The sequence below is a fragment of the Ctenocephalides felis genome, unplaced genomic scaffold (assembly GCF_003426905.1).
Source record: "Ctenocephalides felis isolate EL2017-DRISC unplaced genomic scaffold, ASM342690v1 CF-g0.4_SCAFFOLD_00197, whole genome shotgun sequence".
NCBI lineage: Eukaryota > Metazoa > Arthropoda > Insecta > Siphonaptera > Pulicidae > Ctenocephalides > Ctenocephalides felis.
Genome location: NW_020536351.1, coordinates 1 through 15,442, shown reverse-complemented (window position 1 = coordinate 15,442; position 15,442 = coordinate 1). Strand labels below are relative to the sequence as shown.

The 15,442-nt window shown below is 28.9% G+C and overlaps 1 protein-coding gene and 1 pseudogene across 1 annotated transcript; one reads left to right on the top strand and one right to left on the bottom strand.

The window, feature by feature from the left end:
• Window positions 1-827: 827 nt before the first annotated feature.
• LOC113383307 lies at window positions 828-2,001 on the bottom strand (annotated as a pseudogene).
• An 11,382-nt stretch (window positions 2,002-13,383) lies between these two features.
• On the top strand, window positions 13,384-15,428 carry LOC113383403. Its single transcript, XM_026621705.1, has 2 exons — window positions 13,384-13,809; window positions 15,375-15,428. Exons 1-2 carry the CDS (start codon window positions 13,384-13,386, stop codon window positions 15,426-15,428), a joined length of 480 nt encoding a protein of 159 aa, XP_026477490.1.
• Window positions 15,429-15,442: the final 14 nt, after the last annotated feature.

The window sequence follows — 15,442 nt, the reverse complement described above, 5'->3', positions numbered from 1 at the left end:
TCTGGAGTTATTTCGTCAGGAAGGAAAACCCGACTTATTTTTATAATTATAGAAGATAGAGGATAATCTATTTGAAATTATTTAAAACAGTTATTGATTATTTTTATTACTCGTATTTTTAATTACGGTGCGTGAAGTTCCAGCAGCTTACATTAAGGCACGATGCCATGCACAACTAATTTTCTTAGCTATAAACCTTGCGGAGCCCGAGACCTTTCCAACGAATGCAAAATTGTCGAAATCGGTTCGTGCGTTCTGGAGTTATTTCGTCAGGAAGGAAAACCCGACTTATTTTTATAATTATAGAAGATAGAGGATAATCTATTGAAATATTTAAAACAGTTATTGATTATTTTTATTACTCGTATTTTTAATTACGGTGCGTGAAGTTCCAGCAGCTTACATTAAGGCACGATGCCATGCACAACTAATTTTCTTAGCTATAAACCTTGCGGAGCCCGAGACCTTTCCAACGAATGCAAAATTGTCGAAATCAGTTCGTGCGTTCTGGAGTTATTTTGTCAGGAAGGAAAACCCGACTTATTTTTATATATATAAAAAATAATCTATTTGAAATTTTTTAAAACAGTTATTGATTATTTTCATTACTCGAATTTTTAATTACGGTGCGTGAAGTTTCAGCAGCTTGCATTAAGGCACGATGCCATGCACAACTAATTTTCTTAGCTATAAACCTTGCGGAGCCCGAGACCTTTCCAACGAATGCAATATTGTCGAAATCGGTTCGTGCGTTCTGGAGTTATTTCGTCAGGAAGGAAAACCCGACTTATTTTTATATATATAGAAGATAACCATTAATAGAACCACTAATAGAATTTTACTTTTCTGGCCTTTCTATCAGCAAACTCTTTTATAAGGTTGTCGAAGTCGATGTTTTCAGCAATTTCGTTCTCAATTGACACAGTTGCTAAGTTTGTCAATCTAGATTGCGAAATCGCTGATCGAAAATAGGTTTTCATTAGCTTCAGCTTTGAAAAGCTCCCCACTAGCAACCGTTACAGGTATAGTTAATAAAATTCGCAATGATATCCATACATTTGGATACAGTTCTTGTAAGTTGAAATCGTTGATAAAATTTATAACAAAAATGGGAGTAACCACATTTTTATCAGGTGGGATGCCAGACTTATAAGTTCATCACATAACATACAACCATCTATGTCTGATTTAGAGTCTACAGTTAATTTTAATTGGAGATCACTACAGAGCTTGAGAAGGTCGCGTTTTTCTGGAATCTGTTTAATATTGTACAAAAAAGACCAATATTCCGAGTACTCATTTAACTGTTCGAACCTTTCATTGATTGAAATTAATGTTGTCCAAAAGACAGTTGAAAAATTCAACCTCAAATTTTTTTTCTGGAGAAGTTATAGGGTCATCGCGTGCAATTTCACCAGCTTGACGCTCAATTTCTAATTCTTCAGCCAACTCCTTCGCAGTTAAAATAGCGCTTTTAAAGCCCGTATTTCTGTAGTCTTCCAAAAAATTGTCGCATTTTTTCAACATTTGTGTACATTTACCAAGATCCATATCTGTTGACTGTGGAGATTTACTTACAACATTTATTTGATGAAGTATGTCATACCAAACAACCAATGAAACTATGAAGCTGAAATCTTTTAGTTGTTCGGCTAGAGTAGTAGCTTCATGAGACATTTGAACATCAGTTTTCTGAGTTTCAAGAGCCAAAGTAATCAAAGCATCATGGATAGTACTAATTTGATAACGGACTACTGTAACACTACTTATTCTTGCTTCCCAACGAGTGTCACTGTGCTTTTTTATAGTATATAGTCCCAAGTGATCGGTTAGAATTTTCCATCGATGAACAGAAGCTGAGTGGTCTGAAATATCACCCTTCATAGCTAATCGCAAGTGCTCCTGCATGACTAGATGAAATTTGGCTAGTATTTGTACAAAGCCTAAAAACTTTCCGTTATTTGGCGTATATAGTTTGTCAGAAGTGCCTCTAAACGCCATATTGTTTTCGGCTAAATAAAGTGTGATATGCATCAATCTAGACAAAACATTATTCCATCGTTTTTTCTATTTTTAATCGTAGTTCAGCTTCAATCCATGAAAAAGTAAAACTTCTTATGAAAAGTGCTATTTTCATGATTTTTTAATATATCAGACAAGTATTTCCAGTTGTTATACCCTTGAGATACTAAGTTCGACGTTGAGCTACTATCAAATAGTCTACAACAAAAACAATAAACTCGATCCTTAGAAACGGAGTAAATTAACCAACGGCGCTGAATTGTTTCATTGTTTGTAAGAATTTTTGTGAAATGAGAATTAGAGAAATGTCGGCCTGCATTATTCTTCGGATAATTATCAATGCGAGTTTGCACTGGGCCACTAGTAATTATGTGATCAATGATTTTGCCATTTCGAGTGACTGGCCAAGTGGCCAAGTTCGCTATCCCATGCGAATGAGCTGAGTTTGTTACGCTTCGCTACAATAACGCTAGCTTTTTTTTACCAAAACGTTAAAAGGACAATGTGTTTTGACAATAGACAAAAAAAAACGCTTAATTTAGGGAATTTACGAGATGACTAAGCAGACCTCGAACTATGAGCATCAGCCGGGGGGCGCCTGCAGCGCCCCTTTTTGCCGGCGCCCAGAGCGGTCGCCCACCTCGCCCTACCCTAAAGCCGGCACTGAGTATAAATATTGTTTATTTTCCTATGGGTTCCGTATCAATGTTTACCCGTTAGACAGCGACGCCGCGCTTACGCGCTTTATATTTCGTCTCTATGCAGTTAAAGCAGTACGATTGCTCTGAAAAACAAGTTCAGATCTTCCAAAATATGTCAAAATAAAGAAAACATTAAAAAAAAAACAAATTTTTTAAAAAAATTTTTTTTTTAAAAAAATTTTTTTTTTCAAAAAAAAGTAATTTTTTGTCCAATTTCTAGTTTCTCAAAAATCTTATTTTTTCGAAGTAAATTTTTTTCAATTTTTCAATTTTAATCGTTTTTAAAAAAAAATAATAATTTTTGGTACGGGAAGTTCCAGCAATTTGCCTTAAGGCACGATGCCCTAATTGCCTTAAGACAGAATTCCACTTACAGCTAGTTTTTATTGATTTAGGTCTATCACGATCTAACAAATCCCCAAAAAGAAATGGAAATAAAATACTATGAGTGAAAATTGTGGTAAACATCTTGAAAAATTAAGTTCAGCAAGGAATAAAGAAAACCATTTATTTTTGTGATAATTTCAATGGTTAGAGAATTTTATTTATAAAAATAAAATAATTTATGGTATGGAATAAATTGATAAACGATAATGATAAATCTGAATAATCGATAAATTGATCGATTGCATAAAAACAAAAATACTTAGCTTTGTTTTTTGTTTTTTTTTATTTTATATGTTTATACCCCGAACTTCATATACATTACTAGGAAACTCTAAATTAAGATAAAAAATATAAATTGGCTTCTAAACTTAGTAGTGGGGTAAGTTATAGTAATTGCAAAACAATCAAAAATATTTTTTTTGCAAATCTTTACGTTTTAAGGTCTTCTGAATATTTAGGCATACCTTAGAAAAAAATGGATGAATATGTGAGTGTGTGAATACAAATTTTTGTCGATTTTGAGAACGTAGATCAACCAATTAGAATGATTCAAAAACATTCGATTCGTATTGATGGGGAGACGTCAAGGTTAGTTTTTTGCGAAGACGGGTGATTTTTTTGGAAACTTTTGAAACTTTTGAACAATTTTGACAATTTTGAACTTTTTTTGAAAATTTTCAAACCCATTCAAGTCGTTTGATTCATATTGTCGGAAACATATAAAGAAATGTCATGGACATTTGTTTGAACTATATTAGTGAACTTCAAACATTATGAATTTTGGTACGAAACCCAAAAACATTGACACAAAATTTCTACTCATCATTAAAAGCTCTATTTATCTGATAATTTGACGGAGCGCAAAGAGTTCAAAATGTGGTCATGCAGTTTAAAGAAGGGATCATCCGATTTGAATGATTCAAAAAATATTTTGCTTGTATTGACAGTGTGAAAAAATAATTTTATAGAAAATTTCGAATTCTAAAATTTAAGAAATATCTGATATTTTGAAATATTTTTAAAAACTGAATCAAAATTTTGAAACCAATACTAATTTTCAATTAAATCAAAATATTTAATTTCTTATTTTATTAATTTTTTTTCAGAAATTTGCAACATACCATGAGATTAAATTTATTGTATACCAATTAATAAATAAAAAATTAATAGCAATGTACTAGTATAGGTATTATATTATAAAAAAATTTTCATGGTTTTTTCGAATACGTTCACTTGCAGGATCTTATTAACCGGATTTTGCATATATTCGCGTAAAATTTACCATTCCTATCATGTTCCTCATTTGTCATTATTGCATAGTTAAAAATAACAGTATTTCAAAAAGTAAGCTAAAACATTTACGAGTATCTCCAAATGCATTAATCAGTTTTAGCAATTATTATCGATTACCGTATATGAAACATTTGCCGTTGATACTTCGACAGGTTCGTCAGAACTTTCATTTCGTATTAACAATGAAATTCTTGTGTCACCGAACAACGAAAATTATTTAGGCTGTATGGAAATATTATGTAAATTTAATACATTTCTGACCGATGATCATTCATGAAAGAGAGTACGTTAACAGCTACGACATGAATGTGAAACTTCGCGGAATTGATATTCTTCTTTTACGAGTCGGATTGAATATATTAATTATTTTCAAGCATTTTTCTTCTAATGGACTCAAGGTTACTTTGATCTTATTTAAGCTATAGTAATTGTGAAATAATCGAAAATGAAAATTTTTATATATCTTTACGTTTCAGAAGATTCTGAACATTTTGGCATACCTTAGAAAAATTGATGTATGTGTGTGTGTGCGGATACAAATTTTCATCGACGATTCAAAAAACACGGATCAACCGATCTAAATTCTAAGTGCTTTCGATTCGTATTAATGGGGCAACGTGCTGATTAGTTTTCGGTAAAGGCAGTCCTGCCGTTTCTAAAATATTGGAAAAAAAGCCAAAAATTATAATTCAGTTTTTGAGAGAACGGAGCATCCGATTTGAATGATTCAAAGGACATTTTATTTGTATTGAAGAAACAAAAAACTAATTAAATATTTGGGAAGGCAGACCCAGCGAATTCGTAGAACCAATAAAAAATTAAAATAAATGCCATTTGGCGACCAAAAATTATCATTAGACATATGCACATCAAATTATCAGATATTTTTTAGAAATCTTAATCAAAAGTACAAATTTTGTTAATATTTCTATTTCGTACCAATGTTCATCCGTTAGACTACATTTACAAAAAATCAAGTTATTTCGGAAATTTCAAAATTCTCAAAAATCTATTTTTTCAAATTTCAGATTTTTTTAAAAATTTAAATTTTTGGTAAAGGAAGGTACGGCAATTTGTCTTGAGGCACGATGCCACGCACCACTAGTTTGACATATATTTTGCATCAATATAGCTCACTTTCATGACTTATTCTACTTTGTATAAAAATAATTAATTATTAAGCAATCGACAAATGTATAAAAATTAAATAAAGTTAACATTTTTCAGACTATCGATATATTATATAATTGACGAAAGAAAAAAAAACTAGCGAAATGAATAATTGAATTATACAAGAAACGTATCTGAAAATATTTCTATTGCAATTAGTATTTATACTTAGCACATAAAATAATATTGTACATAGATAATTAATTGATAACTGAAATAAAACTAGCACAGAAATAAAAATGAATAAAATATGTGTCGTATAAAAACAGGTCTGACAGTATGACTGCATTCCAATCCAAATAAAAGTGATACATGATTCGGTATATAACATAAAAAAAGTATTTGTACACATATATACACACATGTATTTGATTAATAATTGTTTGCTTAAGACATTTTTTAAATTTCGTAGTAAATGAACTTTTGGTATAAATAGTGATTTGTACATCTTGTCTTGTTACAAGCTCATATTTGAAAAATTGGTAATTTCAGATTTTATTTGATGTTTTCAAAATTTACAGCAAAAAAACGAAAATGCAATTATTTAATTTAAGGCAAAAGGACAATATTATCAGACTACACTGTGTGGATGATCGATATCGATCCTTAATTGTTCACTATAACTTTTATAATATCATCTTGCGCTTGATCAAAAATCCTTGTACGTGTACTGAATCAATTATATCTCGGACATGTTATGAAATAAAAACGTTTTGTAGTTGTTGCCTGAATTCTTTTTCAAATAACCTGCAAACTAACATGTACCTCATTCAATCAGGTTTTTTGAACCATTTGGTACGACGACGACGAGCCACGCCACCTTTTCGACTCTTATTTCATTAATTCCGGCACTAGATGTCGGTGAAACAAAAAATATGTAAAAATGATTTATTTTTTGATGCCATATAATTGCGACATAAAAGTATAATTAAATCGATATTGAATTTATATCCGCTAGAAGACAGAATTAACAAAGAAGGAAACATAAGCATTTCCCTACTTTAAACAAAGTATTTGAAATATTGATAAAAATAAAAAAAAGTTATATAACTCATAATATATATATATATATATATATATATATACATATATATATATTTAAATTTTAGAAGACACCAGATAGAAATGGTAAAAATTGAGACTCTTTATTTTTCCGTACCTTTTGACAAATTAGACAATAAGTATTATAAAATACATTAAATATAATGTACATAATTAGAATTAGCACCCAAATACTAAATTTGCATGTTATTATGGATTAATTAGTAGTTATAATTTTAATTAATCTTAACAATTTTTGGACAGGTTCATGGCCAGAGTCTATATAGTTCGTATATACGGAAATATAAAGATTTTATATAATTTTTAACTTTTCGTAGGGTAAGTTATAGTAATGGGCCCAAAATCGAAAATAATTTTTTGCATATCTTAACGTTTCAGAGGTTTCTAAACATTTTGGCATACCTCAGAAAAATGGATGTGTGTGTGTGTATGTGTGGAGACAATTTTTTGTCAACGATTCGAGCGTATGGATGAACTGATTTGAAACATTCAAGAAGCAATCGATTTTTATTGATAGGGAGATGTGCTGATTAGTTTTTGGCAAAGGCAGGTCCAGCTGCTTTGGAGATATAGAACAAAAAAAGCTAAAAATGCCAGTTTTTGAGAAAACTAAGTACCGATTTGAATGATTTAAAACACTTTCTGCTTGTGTTGACGAAACGATTGCTTTTGGGGAAAGAATTTTTTTAAATTTTTATAATTCTTAAAAATTAGTTTTTTTGAATATCAAAAAATTATTCGGTTTTTAATTCTAATTCTAGCGGCTATTCGGTTTTTAATTCTAATTCAATAAATATAAGTTCTAAATATCACTTATATATAATTCTTCAAATCTAATTGAATCTGTTTGAGAACATATTGTATAATATTACTCGAATTAATTGTTAATCGAATATTTCATTAAGTTACGGGAAGTTTTAGTAAATTGCCTTAAGACACGATGCCATACGCCACTAGTTTACTTTTCATGTTATGACATTCAAGATGATCATTCATGAATGTAGAAATGTGTTTTTTTTGCTGTTTCTCAAAAAAAATTCACCTTGTCCTTCTTACCCCATAGGCGAGGTAAAATAAGACGGCTATAAGGCAAACAGGTTCATTGTCTTATTTTTAATTTCAAGGCAATTTTACAAAATAATAGCTACTTCATCCAACCAATACAAAATATAAATTTCATGGGTTCATTTTTTATAAAGATAACACTGTAAATAACCTTGATCTGGTATTTCGTCGTAATTTATCTCTTATAGAGTTGTTTTTTTACTTGATTTACTTCTTTATTTACTACATTTTATAATTTACCCCTCTGACAGGGTAAAGATTCAGTTGGTTGTTTTTACCCCACTCACGTATAAGATTTTGTAAAGGTTATATAAAAAACCGTTGCATCTAACTTAAAATTAACATTACATTTTATAAAACAATTAAGTAACGTATACTTAAGAATTATATTAAGGTCTCGAAAATTAAACAAAAGTGCTCACAACCTAAAAACAACTAAAGAAAACTTTTGTTGTGGATGTTCAAACATTGCCGTTTATTTCCCTATAGCAAGCAAAGTCGTAAAAATCAAGGTGATGGCTGGCTATACATCTTTTTCCCTCTACTTTCAAATATTGTAAAAATTTATAACTTTGTTTTTGAGATATTGGTGGTAAACCTTTTCACCCATAAAACTTTAAGCCCCGCATTACTCTGAAGGATCAACATCAAAATTTTCTTGTGGTAGCGCGGTTTGTTTTTGTCAATAACTAATTGCATTAAAACAAAAACGAATGAGATTATAAAATTATGGTTTGGTTAACAAGATGTTACTAATATCTATATGTCACATATTAATTTTATACTATCTGAACAATACAATGATTTGGAATTTGTGGCCAAATTTAATTAAAATTTGCCTTTACATGTATTGTACTGATGATGAGATAAACCTAAGTCTCAAAACGTTTGTAAATTTATTAGAATTTAATGAATAGTGCATATTTTTAAAGATAATATGAAATTATATAGGAAATATAGGTTTTATTTATTCAAGTTGTTATATAGTTACATTTACATGTCTATAGTCTAAGAATCGAGTTTGAGTTTAACTCAGCTCACGAAGCTGCCCTAGCGCAGTAATACCCATTATTATTATGTCAATAGTATTAAAACCCAAGTAAAATTCAATATGTACAAATTGCGTTATTCAAAAGATACGTTACTGAATATTGAAAGGGATATTTCTAGATTCCAGTTTTAGTTTCAAGTGAATAATACATTGCTTTCCTGGCAAGCCCAGCGATGGTCTCCATTCATACATAACTTGACGCGCCTGCCACCTCAATTATAGCGGTTCCGAACATGTGCTCGTTTTTGGTATATCGAAGTTATTTTTCGTTTATTGCCCAGAATATTCTCTTAAATAATGGAAGCTGATTATTTATTTAATCGCCATATTATGGCAATCAGTGAATTTTTAATCATAATTAAAGATTTCATGGTTTAACTTTATAACATGGTTACGATATTCATAAAAGAAACTCTACATACGGTTATAGGCAAGATGTATAAAATTAGTGAGGTTGATTATTAGACCAGTGCATGCAATTTCAAACATAAGAACTCATCTACAAACGGGTAGATATAAGTAATCCTCGATTTTATTTATTTCTTATACTAAATTCAACCCTTAAAATCTTATTTTAACATCTTTCGTTATATTCAATAACAAGTGTTGCATGGCATCGTGCCTCAAAGCAAATTCCTGAAACTTCCCGTACCAAAAATTTAAATTTTTAACAAAGCTTTAACTTTTTTTAAACTTTGAGAAAACTAGATTTTTGGGAGTATAAAATTTCGGAAAATAATTGACTTTTTTAATTTTTTTTATATATTTTGAATTTTTTTGAAACGTTTTTCAAAGCGTGTAGCAGTTTATCAAATAAACATTGCTACGGAACCCATAGAAATATAAACAAAATTTGTACTTATTATTAAAATCTCTATAAAATATTTGATAATTTGATGTACATATGTCTAATGATCGTTATTGACCGCCAAATAGCATTTTTTGTTACTTTTTTACAGAATCTCCGAAACCGTTAAACCTGCCTTCCCAAAAGTTTAATCAGTTCTTCATTTTGTCAATATAAATAAAATGTTTTTAGAATTATTTGACGCTCCGTTCTCTCAAAAACTAAATCACCATTTTTGGCACTTTTTGCCTAATATCTTCGAAACAGCTGGACTTGCCTCTGTTAAAAACTAATCAGCACGTCTCCTTATCAGTAAGAATCGAATGTTATTTGAATTAATCAAATCGATCGTTGATCAGTGTTCTCGAATCCGTCGCCAAAAAATTGTATCCGTATATACATACACAACATCCACTTTTTCTAAGGCATGCCAAAATGTTCAGAAACCTTTGAAACGTAGCGATATATAAAATTTTTATTTTAGTTTTTTTAAGATTACTATAAGTTACCTTACATGAAGTTAAAAATAGCACGTTATTGTCGACGAATTCTATATTGCAAATAGTTTTAAAATTTATTTTAATTGTAAATAAACGTGATGGGTTTATTTCCATAAAAAAATCCTTACTCATGTAAAGATTTCAACGATTTATATTCGTGTCATTCGCTTATGCATAGTTGAGAATATTATGTGGAAAAATTACTATAATATTTGTAATGCATAATTAAATATAATATATTTAATTTTAATTAACCTTTTATAAAGAAGGCAATTTTTATGATACAATTAAAAATAAAGTATATATAAAGTAAATAAATTATAATAATAATTTACAAAAAGTAACATTCAAAATATCCTGTATGCTCACGAAACTTCTTAAATTTGCTTTCGTAAAATGCTTTTAAGAATACTTTTATAAATAAGCTTATAATTTAATTTGAATATTTTATGATATTTATTTTTTTATAATATATTTTTTAGGTTTTTTATGGCCTACATAAAAGTTATGACTTCGTTAATTTTAGAAAAAAATATTTATCTTTTAGCGTTTATTATTTTTTATTACTCGTAACATACCTGATTCAATACATATATGACAATACCAACATACATACATGTATATATATATATATATATATATATATATATATATATATACTCTTCAATACAAGATTCACAACCTATATTTTGTATATATACAACTACAATATATGTACAACAATATATGTTCTTAATTTCAAATGCTTAAATTATGAATACATTACTGCAATTGTTGGTAGCAATAATAAACCAATGCTTTTCTATATTTTCCAGTACCCATATTCGAACATATTTTTTATTATTATAAACAACTAATAGTATTACTAATTAACAATCGATATAAATATAATATTATGATATTATAATCAATTGGTTTATGAAGGGTGTTGTGTTAATTAATAATTTACCCGTGATAAAACATTTTAAATACCGTTTATTTATATATGAAACAATTTGATCAATTATATACTAAAATTAGTGGTCAATATTGGTTATGCACTAATAAAACACAAACTGTAAAACATTAAACTGTTAATTGTGTAACTGAAAAGTTATTTAGGAAGTATAGATTTATTACCAATTTATGAACTGACTAATAAATACAAAAATAACATTAAATATTCGGATATAAAAATAATAATTTCGTGTAGAATCCATACGCTGTAAGATATGCTTAATAATATGCTTCTTAATAGATTTGAGTGACAAACCAATGACGACAAGTAAAAAGTAGAAATCTTGTGTAACACCTATTTTATTTGATCTACAAATTCTAGTATTTGAAGAGAAAAGATAATATAATATGTATAGGTTTTTATATATTTCACTATGGATGAACGGAGTTAAAATTAATAAAAATTCTTTAAACATATATGTTTCATTTTTTTGTGTTAGTAGGGCTTGCATGACCAGATACAGGTGTTACTCCACGTTACGATCTTGAACCATCATTTTTGAAATTTTTTTCATGTATATGATCCACTTTGTACCCTTCGTGATGTGAACTGATTTTATTTTATGAACTTAGAGAACTTACAAGAACAAAAAGTAATTAATAGCAAAGCAAATAATTATCAATGAAAAAATAGGTATATTCTTTTATGATTAAGCTATATCTTTTCAGTCAAAATGCTGTGTATTTTTGTTGAGGCCTTATTCATACTTTAAATATTAACTTCCCGTAGGGTAAGTTATAGTAAACTTCCAAAAATGGAAAATAATTTTTTTTATATATCTTCACGTTTGCAAGATTTCTGAACTTTTTGGCCTATCTTAGAAAAATATATGTGCGTGTAGGTTTTGTGTGAATCAACCGATTTGGAATATTCGAAAACATCGATTTCGAACTGATGGAAAGAGATGCTGATTAGTTTTTGACAAAGACAGATCCAGTCGAGCAAAGAGCGCAGAGAATAGAAATCGATGTTTTGAGAGCGCGGAGTATCCGATTTGAATGATTCAAAAATATTTAATTCGTAATGATGCAGACAAGTGGTGATTAGTTTTTGGTAAAGTCAGATCCAGACGTTTTGAAGATAAGAAGCTAAATGCGCAAAAAATGGTAAATTTTGAGAGAACAAGGCATCCGATTTCAATGATTCAAAAAACTTTTGCTTGTGTTGACGAAACTATTGTTTTTGGGAAGAGCATAAAATTTTTTTTTTATTTAAAGTTTTTTTTTTGAATATCGAAAATAATTTAGAGTTCAGTTTTAATTCTAGCTAAAATTCTAGAGCTCACTTAACTTGAAAAAAATAATTTTAACTTTGCAATTAAAATGCGAGACAAGATCCTTCATTCTAACTCCCCTTCATTGGGTTCTGTTCGTTTACTTTTTATGTAAACTTATATAAATGTTCTTTTTCAACCTATAAGCTCGAATATTTTTTCTATACTTTATGAATAATGAAGGTTTCAATGCTTATAACAATATATTCGAAAACATTTAATATTCTTTGAATATTTCGGGAGATTCCAGCAATTTGCCTTAAGGTACGATGCCATGCACTACTAGTTTTTATTATGCTATATTATAATTAAGAAAATCCAATACAGGTGGTAAAAAATATCTAAAATATCTAAAAATTTTTCAACTAGGTATATGCAGTATAATGCAATAGATTCAAATTGCATTCCAATCCAAGAAAATATATTATTTAGTAATAATGAAACAATTAATTTTAACAGGAGCAATTTAAATCTAGAACTAATGTAATTTCTGTTTCAAAGAAGCGATTTAAATCGAGTACTGTGATAAATAAATCCATTCAACCATATTAGTTACGCAGTAATTGATTTATAAATGCTTCGTAATTAATTAGGTTAAGACAAATAATCTAAATTTTTGATAAATTTTGAATAATTTAACTAAAATGAAATTGAGATTTAATCGAAATGAAATTGAGATTTTAAAATTTCATCAATAATTAATGTGTAGTGTTTCGGTAAAATTTCCTTGAAATGTAAAGAATTACCTTTAAAGGGTTACGCATTTTAAACTAAACGAAAGCATCGTGCAGCAAAAACGGATATAAAACGAATGAAAAAATATTTGAAACAATACACATACGCCGCTTTTTAGGTGGGGATTATTCACCTCCCGATCATTCGTTTCGTATATAAAGCAAGACGGAGAAATTTGCCATCACAAATTCGAGACGCTCCGACGTCACAGCTCCATATTAAGGAATAGTTTTAATAATCGTCGCCGTTACCAATCCTTCGTTCCTATAAGTCGTCCACGATGCATTTGAGGAGTTTTATCATCGCCGCGGTGGTCACGGTGGCGTGCGTGTCGGCTCGTAGCGCACCCAACGCCCAGAACGCCATACCAGACGAGCGCAGGAGCCAGGACCTCGGCCTGCAGATGACCGACCTTCGTTTCGTCTACAGGACGTACCAGGAGTGCGCCTCCACGGACATGTCTGCATGTCTCAAGCTTAAGCTAATTACTGCACTGGATCGTGCTGCTCGCAACGTAGCCGACATATCTCTATACGATGGAGTCACATTTGTCAAAAATCCAACGGCTGAAGTTGCTGCTTCCGTTCCTGCAACAGAAAACGAACTCAAAGCAACCTTGCCCCGCACCATGGAGGACAGGGATAACATGCTAAACGAACTTATCTTAGAAAAAGTTTTCAACTTCTTCAAGAGCCACACATTGCAGGTATTATAAAACTTATTACTGTTGATAAATGTTATTATTTATTGTATTATATACACTTATCAGTTTAAATCTTCGCTGCAACCGCAGACGACAAAAAAATAGTATCAAGCCGTTCGATCACAGTTTTGTTCTTTAGCTGTGGTTAATCTTTTTTTGGTAAAACGTGTAGTGAAATTAATCTATTTCAAAGGATTCCAATTATTTAATTAATACCTTATTCATTTACTTATATAGCATATTCTCAAAATTCTCGAGATTTTTTTCAACCAATTTGCCGAAATAACTAAAAAATAAATAATTTTAATATTTTAATTTATTAATACGTGTAGTGAAATTAATCTATTACATGGGATTTGAATTATTTAATTAATACCTCATTCATTTACTTATATATTTATATAAATATATATATATATATATATATATATATATATATATATATATATAGCATATTCTCAAGATCCTTTTCAACCAATTTTCCGAAATAACAAAAATAAATAATTTTAATATTTATTTATTTTTTTGTATTTTTTGTATCGTTCATTTTGTCAGGAAGGTTAAAAATCTCAAGAATATTATATATATTTATATATATATATATATATATATATATATATATATATATATATATATATGTCTATCATCTATATCTCTATCATCTATATATAGATGATAAGGTCTTGGATTTGTAAATATTTTGTAGAGCTTTGAGCAAAGTATCCAGAAGTGATAAAAACCCAAAAGTTTTTTAAGAGCTTTGAACGAATAATCCAAAAGTAATAAAAAACTAAAATATTTTTTTTAAAACACATTTTTATTTACTGTCGACGTTTCGGAACTGACTAAACGTCAACAGTAAAAACTTTAAGAAACTTTTTTAGTTTTTTATTAATTTTGGATTATTTATTCAAAGCTCTATATATATATATATATATATATATATATATATATATATATATATATATATATATATATTTATGTGTGTTCATTTGAATCATATCTGAGCCGGTTGCTGGTAGTTTTTGATGTTACATGGGTTATTGATTGTAAATATAAATATATGTATATATATATATAATATTTATATACATATATATATATATATAATATAATATATATAAATATATATATATATATATATATATATATAAATATATATATTTTCAAATATATAGCCATATGTTATATTTTCAAACAAATATTAGTATTTTTCGAAGAACTAACGGACGGAAGGCAAGAACGGTGCGCAACTTACATGATTTTTACTTCAGGCGTTAGATATAACATTTCATTTATCTTTAATTTTTTAATTTTGAAATTAGTTCTATCATAATTTTCAAAGTTTCTTGTAGACCGAAGCGAGCTTTCAATTTCCATGTGCATTCTATCGTATATTTCTTAATATACTTATGATTTTACATAAAATTTCACGTGATTATTCAGTTGTCACAGCAAGTAATTAAAATATACCCCTTAAAGCATTACTAGGTAAATTTTGTATTGTCAATTCATGATTACAAGTAATAAATTGCATCCGTTGCAATCATCGTGCCATCGAAGCGCAGCTCCAGATTGTTAAAAGTCTGCAAAAAAGTATGAATACGAAATTAAATGGTTAATGATTTATGCGTTT